This window comes from Otolemur garnettii, unplaced genomic scaffold (assembly GCF_000181295.1).
Source record: "Otolemur garnettii isolate 467f Iridium unplaced genomic scaffold, OtoGar3 scaffold00002, whole genome shotgun sequence".
Lineage (NCBI taxonomy): Eukaryota > Metazoa > Chordata > Mammalia > Primates > Galagidae > Otolemur > Otolemur garnettii.
In genome coordinates, this window is record NW_003852397.1 from 54,688,422 (window position 1) to 54,705,040 (window position 16,619).

The following is a 16,619-nucleotide window of genomic DNA, read 5'->3' on the forward strand; positions in this document are numbered from 1 at the left end:
AAAAAAAAAAAAAAAAAGATCAGTCTTACAGGTTCATTGATAAGAATTCAAGAAATCCAGAAACATGAAGAAAATCCCACCTAAGCACTAGGGGTGAGGTTACAGGGTGAGGAAGGGGCCTGATAAGCCACATACTGTGTAGCTGACAGTGCCTGCTTTCCCACTGAGGTGGGGAGCAGAGTGGATGCCCCACTGCCCATTGATGCCCAGGGTGACTTGCCCACTGGGAACTAAACCCAGCCTGGCACCACCATCCAACAGGGATGGTAGACTGCTGGCCCAGGCTATGCCCTGATGGGTGGGTGTGTTGCAGGGCAGGCCCACACACCCCGTCCTCTGCCTAGAGTTGGTCTTTATCCTCTTCCTGTGGTTCTCACAGGCACCCTAGTAGCAGCGTCACAGTTTCTCTTGGGGCCTGAAGTCCAGAGAGGACCACCAGATGTGAGGGCCCATGTGGGCCCTTGGCTGCTTCCCTCCAGGGAGAGAGAGACCAGGGTGTCTCCAGGCAGTGGGCTTTGGGACCTCAGTCAGCAATTCCTGCCTCCTATCCCTGACTGCACTCAGGAAGGCCACCTCCCACCCCACGGGGCCCAGACTCCTCAAGAGGCAAACTCCTGCACCTGCCAGGGAGGGACTCAGGGTAACCTCAGCCCAGGGGTGCAGTAGGGGTGTGGTTAACTTGGGGCCACTCCTTGATTTGGGTCAATATTGACACAGAGCAGAGTGGGCTGAGCTTTGGAGATAAGCTTGGCAGGAACAAAGTGATGCCTAAAGTCCTAGGAACCTGCCAGGCCAGGTAGGAACCTGGTCATGGATTGCAGGGGGCCAAGAAGAGGTCAGTGGAGTGAAGGGTCACTGACGTCCAGTAAGACCCCTTGAAGAGGGGTAGGGTTGGGCAGCTGAGCAGAGGAAGGCATGGCAGAACCCCCTTCTTGCTCTGGGGAGAGGGGAAGGCTGAATATCCTACAGTCTCATTCTTACAGCACCCCCTGGATATGAACCTGCCCTAAGCCTCAGTTTTCTCTCTCTGTGCCATGGGTGTGATAGCCCTGAGCAGGAGATTGTCCAGGCAGATAAAAGGTGGTGCTGCTTATCTTGACCTCAGGCCTGCCTGCCCCCTCTCCTGGCCCTGGGATCCTAGGCTTACAAGGTGGATGATTCTGAGGAAGGGCAGTTCTTTCCAGGCAACAATTTGGTAGTAGAGACCTGGAGAGGTTCTCTGAGCTGCTCACTGAGCTGCTGAGACTGGATTGTGCCCTCCAGCTTCGCAGAGATGTCAGCTCAGAAAGAGCCTGAGACACATTTCCAAAGGCCCTTAGCCAGTGAATGCTGGAGCCAGGGACGGAGCCAGGGCTGGAACTCTGGAGGAGATTCAATCACTACTCTCACTCCACTCCAGGGCCTGGCTTCAGGACAGAGCCCTGCAAAGGGTCCAGATGCACACACACATATACCTCCCAAATGGGTCAGGCATCCACCACAGGAACATGTCAAAAAATACTAAGCAACTGCTGTGCACCAGGCACCAGTCTAGGTGCAAATGTGGTGGTGATCAAGGCCCCACTCTCAAGAGGCTCACATCCCAGCAGAGGACATAGACCTTCAGCAGGGGACATAGACACTAAATAGGACCCCCATCAGTAAAGAGAGTGGGTTCTGAGAACAACAAGAAAATAAGGGAAGTGGCAATGGCTAGTGAGGGAGACTGTCCTAACTAAGGAAGTGAGGAAAGGCCCCTTAGGAGGTGCCATTTTGGTTGGGGCCTAAATGCAGAAAAGGAGCAGCTGGGGAAAGATCTCCTGGAGGAGCTTCTGGCAGAGGACGCCACAGTGCAAATGTCTAGAAGCAAATGAGCCACTAGCCTGTGTCTTTAAGGGACAAAAATAACCAGATGGCCAGCACACAGTAGGGCATGGGGAGAGTGGTGGTAGAAGCAGCCAAGGTCAGACTGGGGTCCTAGTCTAGCTTTAGTGGGAAGCTACTGGAAAGTCTAAAGCAGGGGAGTGGCATGAGCTGGTTTATAGTTAAATTCTGAGCTGAGGGGCCTCCCTCTATTTAGTCAAAATCATAGAAACTGGAAAGTAGAATGGTGGTTGCCAGGAGCTGGGGGAAGGGGGTATGAGAGTCTGTGTTTAATGGGTGTAGAGTTTCAGTTTTGTAGGATGAAAGCATTCCGGAGATGGATGGGGTGATGGTTGCACAACAATGTGAATGTCCTTAATGCCACAGAACTGTACACTTAAAAATAGTGCCAGTGGTAAATTTTAAGTGTATTTTACCACATTTAAAAAAAAATTGGGAAAAAAGGTCCCTCTGTCCACTGTGGGAGGATAGACAAAGGACCAGGCATACCGAGAGACACAGAGTAAGACTCGTACTGCCAACTGGTGAGAGGCCAGCTCTGCTCTCAGGGCAGGACAGGGCAGGGCAGAGCAGGACAGGCGCCCGAGAGGGCTGCCTAGGCTCCAGGTCTAGCCAGTGGCTGTCAGGGAAAGAGAGAAATGTGACAACTCCCAGATTTAAGGCTGGAGCAACCCACTGACCATGATGAATGTGTTCCGGAGGCAAGGCTAGAGAAGGTAGATCTGAGAGAGGGCTGAGGTGGTGGACTTTAAGTGTGAGGTTAGTGGTGCCAGGACAGGAGTAAGCAGATGGCTGGATGGAGACTGAGGCTCCTGGGGATGGGGAGCCGAGTCAGGGTGCCGCTAGCATTACCATGGTATTTGTAGCCTTCAGACTGGAACTTGGCAGGAAACTAGAATACAGACAGGAGCTAAGGCCTGAGCTCTGCACCCGTTGACATTTAGACGGAGTGTGTGGGGAGGTGGGGAGAGACAGTTCTGGTGACAGAACTGACTACCAGCTTTGGGGGGGGGTGGGCACTGATGACCTAGGAAAGAGCCGTTTCCAGGGAGGGTGAGAACAGAGACCAGACCGGGCTGGGCAGCACAGAGAATAGGAGCTGAGGAAATGGGGGAGGAGTGAGTCCACAGAATTTTGCTGGGCACAGGACAGAAGAGACAGGAAAACAAGGATGCATAGCTAAGCCAAATATGCTCCCCTGTCACAGACAGGGACAGACAGGCACACTGTCACACGGGGGAAATCACCCAGGCCACATGAGGACACAGGCACACATAGGGACCTTAACCATGTCTGCTAAACACAGCCACATACTGACTGGAGTTCCCCCACTCTGTGATAGGAACCTCTGTGGGGTGAAGACTAAGCATAGGGAAAGGGGCTTGGGGCCAGCAGGCAGGCCTTCGCAGCGTGCCCTTTAAGGGGCTGCCCACACTGGCTGGGCCTTGGCTGGGACTGAGGCCTGTGGCCTAAGGAAAGGGAAGCTTGTGGTCATGGAGTTTCTGGAAGGCTCTACTTCCAGAAGCTCCTCTACCCCATAATCAGAGAGAAAGTGGAGTGGGGGAGAGCAGCCAAGGTGTGGGAGAGGTGTTTTCCCTACCAGAGCTTACTGGCCTCTTCCAAGATGGGTATCAGGGCTCCATGGGGAGGGCTGCTCTAGGCAGTGAGCCCAAATTTGGGAACAGGGACAGCAGGGATGCCTAGAGGGCACTCTGCCACCTCCCACCATCTCCTGAATTGACCTGAGCCCGCCAGCCCCAGCCTGGCTGGTTCTTCCTCCTCAAGTTTGCTATAGTGCCCTGGCCCTCTGGGTCTAGGTGGAGCCCACCATCCAGCAGTTAAGGGGTCAGGGGCCCAGCTAGGCTCACAGAGAAGGAAATCACAGTATATTCTACACCCCACCTCTCAGCCCATCTGGGCCTCCATCTCCTGCTCTCTCTGGCAAGTGGTACCCAGGAGGTAAGGCCAGGCAGATTCAGCCATAGTCCTGGCAGGGCAGCCAGATTCCAGACACTGCAGTCAATATTTGTAGACTGACTAACTGATTGACTAAGTTTGAACTCCCCGCCTGCTGAGTGCTGAGTGCTATGTGGTGGGGTGTGTCCTACAGGGCAGGAGCTGGGATTGAGTTACAGTGGGGGAGGGGGGCTGTAGGCAGAGCTTGGCCCTGTGCCAGGCCTAGCTCTGCCCACAGGAAGGGCGAAGGCTCAGGAGCAGTTTCCAGCAGGTAGGCCTGTGCAGGGAGAGGGCTCCCAGAGCTGGTGGGGAAGGGATTGGAAGAGGTGTTTCCAAGTCGATGGTGTAGAGTGGACACAGGGTCCTGGGGCTCAGGGGCTCAGGGTCGAAGAGTTGCAGCAGAATTGGAGAGGCAGCAAGTAGCCCAACAGGTGAGAACACTGATGGGGGCGGGACGACTGTGGCTGGCAGCCCCGGAGAAGAAAGCAGCAGGTTTTATAGATGGGTGGAGAGCTCCCTTGCTCACGGAATTACTGTGCCTGCCCCCCACCCTCATCGTGCCCCTTACTCCTTCTGTGCCCCTTCTCCCCTCAAGCATGCAGGGAACCTCCCCCCTTCCTGGAAGTTGGGCAAAGTCACCTCAGGACCTTCAGATACCAAAGGAGGAAGGGCATACAGGGAGAGAGAAAGGGGAGCCAGAGGAGGGATGGTGCACCTAGGAAAAGGGGGGGGGGTCCTGGGAGGGAGAAGGGGTATCTGCAGAAGGAAGAGAGCACCTGGAGGAGAGAGGGGAGCCTGGGGGAGAGAAGGAGAGACTAAGGGAGGGCTGTGAGGAGGGAGAAGAGGGGAAGAAAAGGGAGCATGGGGAAGTCAAGGAGGGAAGAGTGAGGGAGGGGCGACAGAGGGATGCAAGGGAGGGAAGGAGGAACTGGGCATGTGGAAGATAAATGGGGCCCTGAGTGGAGGGAGTGCACCCCAGGAGTAGAAGGGGGGGTTCCAATAGGAGGGGCCCCACTTGGGAAAGTAATGGAAGAGAGTCCTCAGGAAAAAGAGGGAAGGAGAGGTTAAAGGAGGCTTTTGGGGGATGGGGTACCCTGGGGAAGAAAGGGGATCTGACACATAGTCTTTGAGCTTCACTTCCCTCACCTCCCTCAAAGCCCAGGTAGAAGACAGTGAACCCAGGTGACATGGGGTGGAGCTCAGGCCCTGGCAGCCTGAGAGTTTGGCTCCCCAGGCTCGAGTTGGGTACTAGGCACACTCCCAACCATCCTGGGCGGGGGGGATGCTGCCCCCTCCTAATGAAACCAGCCAAGTCCTGGCTTTCTGGCTGCCAGTTTGACTATCCTGTCCCCCCTGGGGCCCTGGCTGTCACTGTTCTGAGGCCAGCCAAGGGTCTGTCACTGTGTTACACTGTCCCACAAGCCACATCAAGATCCTGTCTGTCTGCATCTCTGGTGGCTGCCTCCCTGGTTCCCTCCCTGGGCCCTGTCACTCAGTGTCCTATTGCAGGGTCGCCATTGCACGTTGCTGTGCTCACCACTCAATGTCCCTGAGCCTTCTGTCACTCAGTGTCCCCTGAGCCTTCTGTTGTTTGACCATTTCATGGCCACTGTACCTGCCTGTCACTTGCAGCATTGTCTCACCAACAGGCCATCATTGCTTCAACAGTTCTCAGTGCAGTTAGATGCACAACTCCCTTCTCTGTCCATTTTCACACAGTCCACCTCATTCACTCAGCAGCCTGCCAGGTACCAGGCCACTGGAATCTGTCAGTAAACAGGAGGACAAACTTCTGCCTTCAGGAATCTTCTGCTCTGATGAAGGAGACCAAAGCCAACACCGTACATGGTTTCCATAGGGTGTCAGAGGAGCTGGATGCTGTTGTGAGTGCAGCTCTAACACCCTAGATTCTAGGGCCTAGAAGAACTGCCCCTCTTCCCAGCCTGCCCCACAACCTCCTGTGACATGACTCAGCTCTGGACAGCTTCCTCCCTAACTGCCCCCACTTCCATAGCCATTTTCTTGGATGTCACCCATAGTGTACTGAGTTCACCAGGGCCCGAGATGGAGCACTGGACAAAGGGAAGGCACTTCCTGACACCTATTGCCTCTGATCCTGTAAGTCTATATCTCTCGTCTCACCTGTTCCCCCTGGAGGGGCAGCAGAGCTAAGCATGTTCCTGCTGTGAAGACACAGCTGGAGTGGAGGAGGTGGGAGTTCACACCATACCAGGGCCAAAGATGTGACTTCTGGGTTCATTGAGCAAGACAGCAATGAGAAAAGAAAGTTGCAGCTGGTAGGATTTGGGTCAGATGTACAAAGAACTTCCAAGGATGAAAGATCAGCAAACCTCAAACACACACATACACACACATACACAGGTTTCTGAAGGAGTGGTGTAGGGAAGCCTCAACAAGTTGAGAGTGAACCAAGATGTACCAGAATCAACAGAATTGGAAGCCTCCTTCTTCCCCAGATGCTTCTCATTCTGTTTCTCTCCCTCTTCCAAACACTTAGAATCACACAACACAAACTCAAGTGAGCAAAATCCTGTTTGCAGAGCCTGTGGCTGCTTACAGAGCCTTCTATGTGTAGAGTTCAGCCCTGTTTTGAGAGTGCTGATGCCTGATTTGCCCAGCCCACTCACATCAGCTGAGCCTGTCACTTGCTGCAGGCCCTCAGTCTTCAGAGACAGTCCTTGGGTGCAGAGTTTGTCTGGGCTTTGTAGAAACTTTGTCCTGTTTGCAAAGCCTGTTTCTGCCCTGAGCCTGTGTCTATTTTTACACTCTAGGTCTCTTTAAATTATCTGTCCCTGGGTATAAGATTTGCTTTTATTGCAGAAGCTGCCCTGCACACAGAGCCTATCCCTGTCTACAGAGCTCATCTGGTGTCTTTGTCTGGGGTACCTCTTTCTTTCTAAAGATGCTATCCCTATTTGTAAAGCTCTGAAGCTTTGTCTGTTTACAGTACCTGTCCCTGTCTGCAGAACCTGTTTCCTTTGAAATAAGTGTCTCTGTCTCCAGACTAAGTCCTGATGGTACAGCCTTCTCCTATTTTAGAGCTAACTTCTGCCTGTAGAACCTGAGCCCTTCATGTATCATCTATGACAGGGCGTTTGCCTGTTTGCACATATTATCTGAATTTCCCTGGTAGAAACTGTCTGCTTGCAGGGTTTGTTCCTATGAAGAGCTTATCATTGTCAGGGGAGCATGTGTGTCATTCTGCAGGGCCTAGACCTGTCTGCACACTCTATTCCTATTTCCACATATACACAGCCTTTACCTATTGCCAGAACTCACCCTCTTCTATATAAAGCCCATCCCTGTTTGCAGAACCTGGGGCTCTCCACAGAACCCAATCCGGTTTCAAGGTCTCGTCCATATCTGGAGCATCTGTGCTTTAACACAAAGCTTATTTCTCTGCCAGCTCACTTGAGCAAATTCTGTCTCTCTCTGGAGAAGCTGTCACTGTTAATAGAGCTGTCTCTCTACAGAACCTGTGTAGGCTCATAAAACTTCTCCCTAACTGCAAAGTCTGTGTCTTTTCAACACCTGAATCTCTTTGCAGAGCTCATAATCATTTCCTCAGCCTGTTCCCACCTCCCTGTATGCAAGAATTAAGTCTGTTTCCAGAGGCTATCCTGCATACAGAGCCTGCCCACATCTAGAGAACAGCTCTGTGTTTCAAAAGCCTGTCTCTGCTGTGCCTGTTTGCTAAGCCTTGCCTATCTACGTACCTGTAAATACCTGCAGAGTCTGTTTCTTATACAAAGAGTCCCTATCTTAAGGATGTCCCCATGCACTTTTGCAGAGCCTTTCCCAGACTGCAAAACTCCACATCTGCAGAGCTTGTGACTGTTCATGGAGCCGTTGTCAGTGTTCACAATCTTTGCCTGTATCTGCCCATCCTATCTGAATTTCCCTAGGTAGAGTCTGTCTGTTTGCACAGGCTGTCCTTTTACAGGTAGAGGGTCCCTGTCTATAGAACTCATTGCTTTTGAAATAATCTATAACTGTTGAGACCCTTTTTTCAGTCTGAGAAAGCTGTTCCTGTTTGCAATAGCCAGTCCCAAACTACAGATCCTATGTCTTCTGCACAGCCAGTTGCTAACTCCCTGTTTGCAGAGCTTCAAAGCCTGGCCCTGGCTCAGCGCCTGTGGCTCAAGAGGCTAAGGCGCCAGCCACATACACCTAAGGTGGTGGGTTCGAATCCAGCCCAGACCCGCCAAACAACAATGATGGCTGCAACCAAAAAATAGCTGGGCGTTGTGGCGGGCGCCTGTGGTCCCAGCTACTTGGGAGGCTGAGGCAGGAGACTCACTTGAGCCCAGGAGTTGGAGGCTGCTGTGAGCTGTGAAGCCACGGCACTCTACCCAGGGGGATAGCTTGAGGCTCTGTCTCAAAAAAAAAAGCCTGGCCCTATCCAGAGAGACCAGCCTCATTTTAAGAGTATACCCCCAGACAGATGAGGTCCCTGTTTGCAGGGCCTCTATATGCTACTTTGTAGTGATTGTCCTGGCTTGCTGACACTTGTGTGTTTACAAAGCTTCTTAATGAAAGTTGTATGATGAAGGGGCTTTGGAGAGCTGTAGGTGGGAAGAGCTCTTGCTTGGATTTCAGAGTGGCCAGGAGTTGGCCTCCGACCTGAGAACGCTGGCTTTTGTTCCTTATGGTGTCCTCCCTCATTCCTGCCTGACCTAGGATGGACGTGGACCAGGGCCTCCCAGCCATCGAGAGCCACAGAGAACTCCACATATGGATCATTGAGGTGAGAGGCATGACCAGACAGCACAGTTGGTAACATGGAAGAGTGTGGAGGCTCTGCCACCAGGCTCCTCCCACCCAACGCTGAGCTCCCTTCTCCGAGCTCCCTTCTCCACTCACCCCACTGAGTGTCACCTCACATCGAGTCCTGGGTTGGGGCTCTCCTAGTTGTCACTAGGCACTCTCCTTTCCCAGAACCTGAAGATGGTGCCAGTACCAGAGAAGGCTTACGGGAACTTTTTTGAGGAACACTGCTATATCATCCTTCATGTGAGTCACCTGGGGAGTCTGAACAGGTGACATGGCCCAGACTGACAGAACAGACATAAACTCTGCTCTGGGAGGAGGCAAGTTGAGAGCCCAAGAATCACGTTCCACCTGGGCTCCATCATTATGGATTCTTAGCCCTTCCCTCCCCCTTCGCTGTCTCCTGTTGGTGGAAGCATGTTCCTAATGTCTCCTTGTGGCCCTTGCTACAGCCTCCACCTCTCTCTTCACTAGTGCCTTGGCTCCCGGACCCCCACCCTACCCCAGGGTCCTGTGTACCCCCTTCCCACCCCACACACAGACACTTGGGCCCTAGGTCACCCAGAGCCCGACACCAACACCAGGGGCGTCCAGTGACCTGCACTACTGGGTGGGGAAGGAGGCGGATGCCGAGGCTCAGGGCACTGCGGGCGCCTTTGTGCAGCGCCTGCAAGAGGTGCTAAGAGGCCAGACCGTGCAGCACCGTGAAGCACAAGGCCACGAGTCCGACTGTTTCCTCAGCTACTTCCGCCCGGGAATCATGTGAGTACCAGGGAGGAGGTGGTGGTACCTGGGCTATGGCAGCCTGGGACTGACCATCTTCCTCACCACTAAATGGGGCTTGGGGCAGGTAACACCTTTATTGAGATACAACTCACATACCACACAATCCACCCATTTAAATACAGAGGTGTTTCAGTGACTTTTAACAGATGTATGCAACCATCACCACAATTTCTTTTTTTTTTTTGAGACAGAGTCTCATTATGTTACCCTTGGCAGAATGCCGTGGTGTCACAGCTCACAGCAACCTCAAATTCTTGGGCTTAAGCAAATCTCTTGCCTCAGCCTCCCAAGTAGCTGGGACTGCAGGCACCCGCCCCAATGCCCAGCTATTTTTTTTGTTGCTGCTGTCATTGTTTAGCTGGCCCGAGCTAGGTTCGAACCTGCCACACTTGGGTGTATGTGGCTGGCGCCCTACTCAGAGCTACAGGTGCCACCAGATCACCACAATTTTAGAACATTTTCATCACCCTAAAAAGAAGCCCCACACCTTTTATCAGTCACTCCACATTTCCCTCCAACACTCCCTCCCCTGCCTCAGGCAACCAGGAATGTACTTTCTGGAATCCTATCAGTGGTCTTTCCTGACTGGCTTTTACCACACCGTTTTCAAGGTTCATTCATGCGGTAGCATGTTTTACTACTTTACTTTTTACTGCTAAATAATATAGCACTGTATTGATATGCCACATTTTATTTGTCCATTCATCACATAACGGACTTGGGTTGATTCTACTTTTTGGCTATTGTGAATAATGCTTCTATGAAGATTTGTATGCACATTTTTATGTAGACAAATGTCAAATGTTTTCATTTCTCTTGGAACCTAGGGGTGAACATTAATTTTGTTTTGAATTTACTTTTATGTGCTGGTAGAAATGTCTTTTGCAGCTCGGCGCCTGTGGCTCAAGTGGCTAAGGCGCCAGCCACCTACACCCAAGGTGGCGGGTTAGAATCCAGCCTGGGCCCGCCAAACAACAATGACGGCTGCAACCAAAAAATAGCTGGGCGTTGTGGCGGGCGCCTGTGGTCCCAGCTACTCGGGAGGCTGAGGCAGGAGCCTCGCTTGAGCCCAGGAGTTGGAAGTTGCTGTGAGCTGTGATGCCACTGCACTCTACCCAGGGGGACAGCTTGAGGCTTCTGCCACGGCACTCTACCCAGGGGGATAGCTTGAGGCTCTGTCTCAAAAAAAAAAAAAAAAAGAAAGAAAGAAAGAAATGTCTTTTGCCATAAACTGCTTCACGTGTTTTCTAAAATAATTGCAACATATATTTAATATAGGTAATTGCCAATATTCAGCCATTTTCATTTCATATAATTGTGCCTAATACATGCAGTATTACATGAACAAGTTTATGTGCACATGCAGAAACACACACCATTCCCATGTGTCCACCTGTAAATAAGCTTATGTGACTACTCATGTCACCTACACACATATTGATGTATGCTGTGTCGGCCTCCATGTATTCACATCTAGCCTTATATGGATAAGCAGACGTACACTATACCCCCACATATACACATGTATATGTGTGTCCACATCACGAGAGTAAACAAATGCATATTCATGTCTCATGTGTGTTCCCGTGCACTTGTATGTACGTTCACATAGACTCAGGTGACTGTATTCAGTAGGCATACATCCCCCACGTACATATGTGCATGTGCTCACATCTGCATCCATTCATTCACAGTCTGTGTTCTTACATGGGACTCCATTCCCTCCTCAGCTATAGGAAGGGAGGCCTAGCCTCAGACCTGAGGCATTTGGAGACCAACGTGTACAACATCCAGCGACTGCTGCACATCCAAGGGAGGAAGCATGTGTCTGCCACCGAGGTGAGGGCTGCCAGGGGAGACTCGACCTCTGGACATGGCTAAGAGTAGGTGTTGAAGGAAATGCAAAAATTGGCAGGGAATCAAGGAGCTATCAGCTTTCCCAGAGGCCTTTTGGGGTTTTCTTGTTTCTTTGTTTTTGGAGACAGAGCCTCAAGCTATCACCCAGGGTACAGTGCCATAGCGTCACAGCTCACAGCAACCTAAAACTTCTGGCCTTAAGCAATTCTCTTGCCTTAGCCTCCCAAGTAGCTGGGACTACAGGCTTCCGCCACAACGCCCAGCTATTTTTTGGTTGTAGTTGTTGTTTGGCAGGCCCGGGCTGGAATTGAACCCACCAGCTCTAGTGTATGTGGCTGGCGCCTTAGCTGCTTGAGCTACAGATGCTGAGCCCAGATGGCCTTTTTGAATTAGAAGAGAAGACACCAGACTTCTAGCTTCTAGCCTACTTTTGCCGCTGCTCCTTGTCTGTCTCATGGGCATGCTGAGAACTTGGGCAGATGAGACAGACAACATGGCACACGTGGATGGTCCATGTTGGCAGCACAATGGGAGGTAACATGATGTGGTGGGGTACAGCCCCACACTCTCATACACATAGTCGCTGTGTGTGCACAGAGTGTGCCATAAGGATGCATACGCATAGAGAAGCCTAGGCCTACTCTAGCCCTTAGAGTGCCCTTGCATGAATTAGAAGAGAGTGCCCCTTTCTTCCACCTGTTAGGAGTTAAAGGAAAATACAGACCTTGTTAGTACAAGACAGTTTGCTGCCACCTAGCTGGAATTTAGTGTAATAAGCATCCAAGTGGACAGTGTCTACACTATGAATGGCCACCGTGAGTCATGCATGTGATAGTCTGAACAGTATGTTGCAGCCCTGTGACACAGAGATAGTCCCACACAGGCTCGGCACTGTCTGTCACCCACAGACCCAGTGACCACATCGTTCTGGTCATGTAGAGCCTCAATGAAGTCCTAGGTTTCCCCTATTATCCTGGCATAATTATTTAAAGTATCCCCTTTTGTTCTCAAACATGGCTCAATTTGTATGACTATCCTTGTCCAAGGACACACACTGTCTCCCACATAGGCACACATATGCAGTCATCATGAGCACACACTGTTCACATCTGACATGCTCCTACATACATGCATGTAGACACACACAATACAGAGAAACAGATACATATACTCCACCTGTATACATGCACAGCTGTAGATGTGCACTGAGTGATGAGTGTCATTGTCATATACACCTGTGAAATGCAGCATTAGCCACAGCCACACATACCTACAGATGCACATAGCCACACCCAAGGTCACATATGGTTCCACAGATACATGCCTGCACTCTATGACAGGTAATGTCAGTTACACATACATTCAGTTGCACATAGCTTCATGCAGACAAGTGACACATCTCCTATGTTCCCCTCTGGCTGGGTGCTGGTGGTGTGACACCTTGTCTCCTTCCCTGGCTTGGCAGGTGGAGCTCTCCTGGAACAGCTTTAATAAAGGTGACATCTTCCTGTTAGACCTAGGCAGGATGATGATCCAATGGAATGGGCCCAAGACCAGCATTTCTGAGAAGTCCCGGGTCAGTGTCTGCCCCTGGAAATGGGGGGTACAGGGCTTGGTGGGGGTGGTCCTCCAGGTACCTATCTTCCTGCCACCCTATGATGTGGGGTTTGACTCTCTGCTACTACCCAGGAAGCACTTACTATACACAGGATGATTTCAAACCCTGCACTGGTGGTATCCCCCCAGATGGAAGGATGAGGAAACTCCAACTTTCCTCTCCCCATCCTCCAGCCTCTGGGAGCTGAGCAGTGACAGGAAAGCTCTGCACTGGGCTATCTGAGGAGTGAGGGGCATGCTGGGAAAGCCCTGACTGCCAGATCCTCTCCCACAGGGACTGGCCCTGACCTACAGGCTTCAGGACCGGGAACGTGGTGGTCGCGCACAGATTGGTGTGGTGGATGATGAGGCCCAAGCCACTGATCTCATGCAGATCATGGAGGCTGTGCTGGGCCGCAGAGTGGGCAGCCTGCGTGCTGCTATACCCAACAAGAGTATTAACCAGATACAGAAGGCCAATGTTCGCCTCTACCAGTGAGTGGAATCAGGGGTGGACAAGGTGGGTGGGCAGGCCAGGATTGCATTCATCATTACTGCAGTAACACAGTATCTCCAGAAAGCCCTTCAGGAAAGGCTGGTGGGTTTCTGGGACAGACCATGTGAACCTTGGGCCAAGTTTGTACTCTTGCATGGTATGTGGTTGCCTTGTTGAGAAACCCATGGTACATACGGGGACTGTGGCCCTTTGAGGGTAAAGGAGCTGCCTAAGGCTCCAGAGCAAGGCTGCAGTAAAATCAAGACAACTCAGGGATCAAGCCCCACATCTCTGTCTCAGTGTGGGAGGGGTGGTATAAGGGGCTGAAGTGGAGTCAGGTCAGAGAGACGCTTGGTTGGTCACATCTGAGTGTCTGTCCCCCAGTGTCTATGAGAAGGGCGAGGACCTGGTGATCCAGGAGTTGGCAACCCAGCCGCTGACCCAGGACCTACTGCAGGAGGAGGTAAGGCCCCAGCCACCCTTATCCATTTCCACCCCCACAACCCCAGTCCAGACTGGACCACCTACTCACCAGCTCCTGACTCCCTTGCTCCCAGGACTGCTACATCCTGGACCAGGGTAGCTTCAAGATCTATGTGTGGCTGGGACAAATGTCCAGCCCCCAGGACAGAAAGGCTGCCTTCAGCCGGGCTGGGGTGAGACCCTGGGGCCCTGTCTGAGAGGGACATAGCACTGCCCTGGGGTCTGAACTGCAGACAGCCCTGCCTTGGGATCTGATTGGTGAGGTATCCCTGGTATTTGGTAGGGGGTGCTCTGCGCTGGAGTCTGAGGGAGGAAACAGCCCAATGCTGGAGTTGGAGCTGGGAAACATTCCCAATCTTGGGATATCATAGGGGAGGTAGCCCTGCCCTAGAAACCTTGACTGAGAGTGAAAGACCAGGTGGCCCTACATTGGGGCGGGGGGGGGGGAGAGGGGAAAAAGACAGGGCTCTGCCTCGGGTCTGTGGGGCCCCTCATAGCCAGCCTTTCTTGAGGCCTAGACTAAGGGGACCCTGCCTGCCCTCAGGGACCTCAGATAACTCAGTAGTGACAGAGTTAGTCTGTTAAGTAGGTCATGAGTTCAGTTAATTAACACATCTCAGAACTCTGGCTGTCCATGAAGCCTGAATGAAGGTTCCCAGGGGTGGAGGGGAGCAGTGGGCCCTCAGGTTGCAGGCCTGACGGAGCCCCCGCTCCAGGGCTTCATCCGGGCCAAGGGCTACCCAACTTACACCAACGTGGAAGTGGTAAACGACGGAGCAGAGTCGGCCGCCTTCCAGCAACTTTTCCGGACCTGGTCTTCAAAGAAGGGCAGGAACAGGAAGCTGGGAGGCATGACTGGGCTGGTGGAGAGGGGCTGGCAGGGTGGGGCGGGATGGGTAAGGGGGCTTGACAGACAAGCAGACTGGGATGGGTAAGGGGCGTGGCCTGTAAGGAAGGGGCAGGGCAGGACAGAACGGTGAGATGGTAAAAGAGTAGGCAAGGGTGGGGACAGGGACAGAGGATGCTACTGACACCCTCTGTCCCACCTTCAGATAAATTGATTCAGGTAAAACTGGACGTGGGCATGCTGCATAGCCAGCCTGAGCTAGCGGCCCAGCTCAGGATGGTGGACGACGGCTCTGGGAAGGTGGAGGTGAGGGGCATTAGCTTACCTAGGGGAAGATGCACACAGGGGGTAGGTTGTGTCTACAGGTGATTGCTATCTAAAGGGAGCCAGGTATACACAGGTGCACATCCACACCCAATCAGGGACACCGGGGGTGGGAGGCACGTGTGCATGTGCACACCCTCTCCCAGCCGGTGGCTCATACATAGTCACGTCAAGCTAATCATACACAGGTCATGGCCACTTGTATAACTCAGACACCCAACACAGTGGCACTTGGTCATTTAATTGTGCCCTGTTGCCATATATGCAAATGATAAATCAGACACACACAATTATGCCTTATAATGGCACATAATCACAGCCACATGATCACAGCCAATATGAAATTGCACAGACTTTACACCACAGTCCCATACAACCCACAGGGACACACCAACACAGCATGGTCACACATCAATCATAGTCCCATGCATCCAACCCCCAAACACTGTCATACACTGTCAACCTCTCATTGGTTTCACACCAATGTTCTGGAAAACACAGGAGTTGGGGGCCCAATTCCAGGCTCTGTACAAGGTGGGGTTGCATCTTGACTTTTTGGTTGACCCCTAGGTAGAGCCCTTTCTTCCTTTAGGCCTCAGTTTTTAAATCTATATAATGGGTGCAGAAACTGTGGTCCTCTCTTGCCCCAAAGCTGACATGGGGATGCTGTGAAATTATGGGAGCAGGACTGCTGGGCCTGTGTGAGGGATCCTCAAGGTAGGTGAAGAGCAGAGAATACACAAGACTTTCTCCTACCTTTGGGCTATATGGATGGGCAGAGGTGATGAGTGGGAAGAGACAGGAGGATAAGGGGAAAGGAGGGAGGAAGAGTGGGAGACAGGGATAAGGGACAAGGAAAGACAGAAAGAAAAGGAGATGGAGAAGGACAGGGAGTGGGCAGGAGATAGAAGAGGAGGAGATGGGGTATAGGAAGAGCAGGTAGAGATGGGGTACAGGGAAAGGAGAAATGGAGGCTAAGGAGAGATGGCATATACAGAGACAGAGACAGAGAGGGCCAGGCAGGGAAAGTAGGAGACAGGAAAGCAGAGAGGAGGGTGAAGGTGGGAGGGATGGAAGGCTCTGGGACCCAGGCTCTAAGCTCAAAGGCAGAGCCAACAAGGAAAGTAGACAGGAAGGCAGAGAGTGGGCCTGAGCGAGAAGGTAGGGCTGCCAGGTAGGTGCCACTCTTATGTGGCAGTGGTTGGAGTCAGCCTCTTCTGCAAAAGGCAGGAGTCTGGATGGCCTGGTCTGAAGGGGAGCTTCCCCAGAGAATTCTTTCAGGCTCTATGTGGGTAAAGAATTCCCAGGTATTTCCACCTGGAGATGAAGTGTGTTGGGCGTTGTTATTCTGGATTTATAGGTGGGAAATCCCAAAGCTTAGCATGGCCTCACTCCCAACACAGGGCAGACCTGGATATGACCAGAATCTGTCTGGCTCTGTGCTTGGCTGCCCACAGGAACAAGAAACCACACCATCAAATGTGAGAAAGTGTTTTCTCTTTAGTCTTTGAACAGGCTCTGTTTTATTAATGCACTGGAAGATGGAATTTTTCTTTTTCTTTTTTTTTTTTTTTGCGGGATGGGGAAGGGGGCTTGACAGACAAGCAGACTGGGATGGGT

General features: G+C 52.1%; 1 protein-coding gene across 1 annotated transcript in view; it reads left to right on the plus strand.

The window, feature by feature from the left end:
* Positions 1 to 8,521: 8,521 nt before the first annotated feature.
* The window catches only part of VILL (villin like), a 14,057-nt gene continuing 5,959 nt past the window's right edge, over positions 8,522 to 16,619 (plus strand). Inside the window, exons 1-10 of the mRNA XM_003781798.2 lie at positions 8,522 to 8,587; positions 8,779 to 8,853; positions 9,167 to 9,372; positions 11,127 to 11,235; positions 12,719 to 12,829; positions 13,145 to 13,344; positions 13,730 to 13,808; positions 13,903 to 14,001; positions 14,545 to 14,701; positions 14,881 to 14,981. Of these exons, the coding sequence (XP_003781846.1) occupies positions 8,522 to 8,587; positions 8,779 to 8,853; positions 9,167 to 9,372; positions 11,127 to 11,235; positions 12,719 to 12,829; positions 13,145 to 13,344; positions 13,730 to 13,808; positions 13,903 to 14,001; positions 14,545 to 14,701; positions 14,881 to 14,981 (1,203 nt within the window). The remainder of the gene's footprint in view (positions 8,588 to 8,778; positions 8,854 to 9,166; positions 9,373 to 11,126; positions 11,236 to 12,718; positions 12,830 to 13,144; positions 13,345 to 13,729; positions 13,809 to 13,902; positions 14,002 to 14,544; positions 14,702 to 14,880; positions 14,982 to 16,619) is intronic.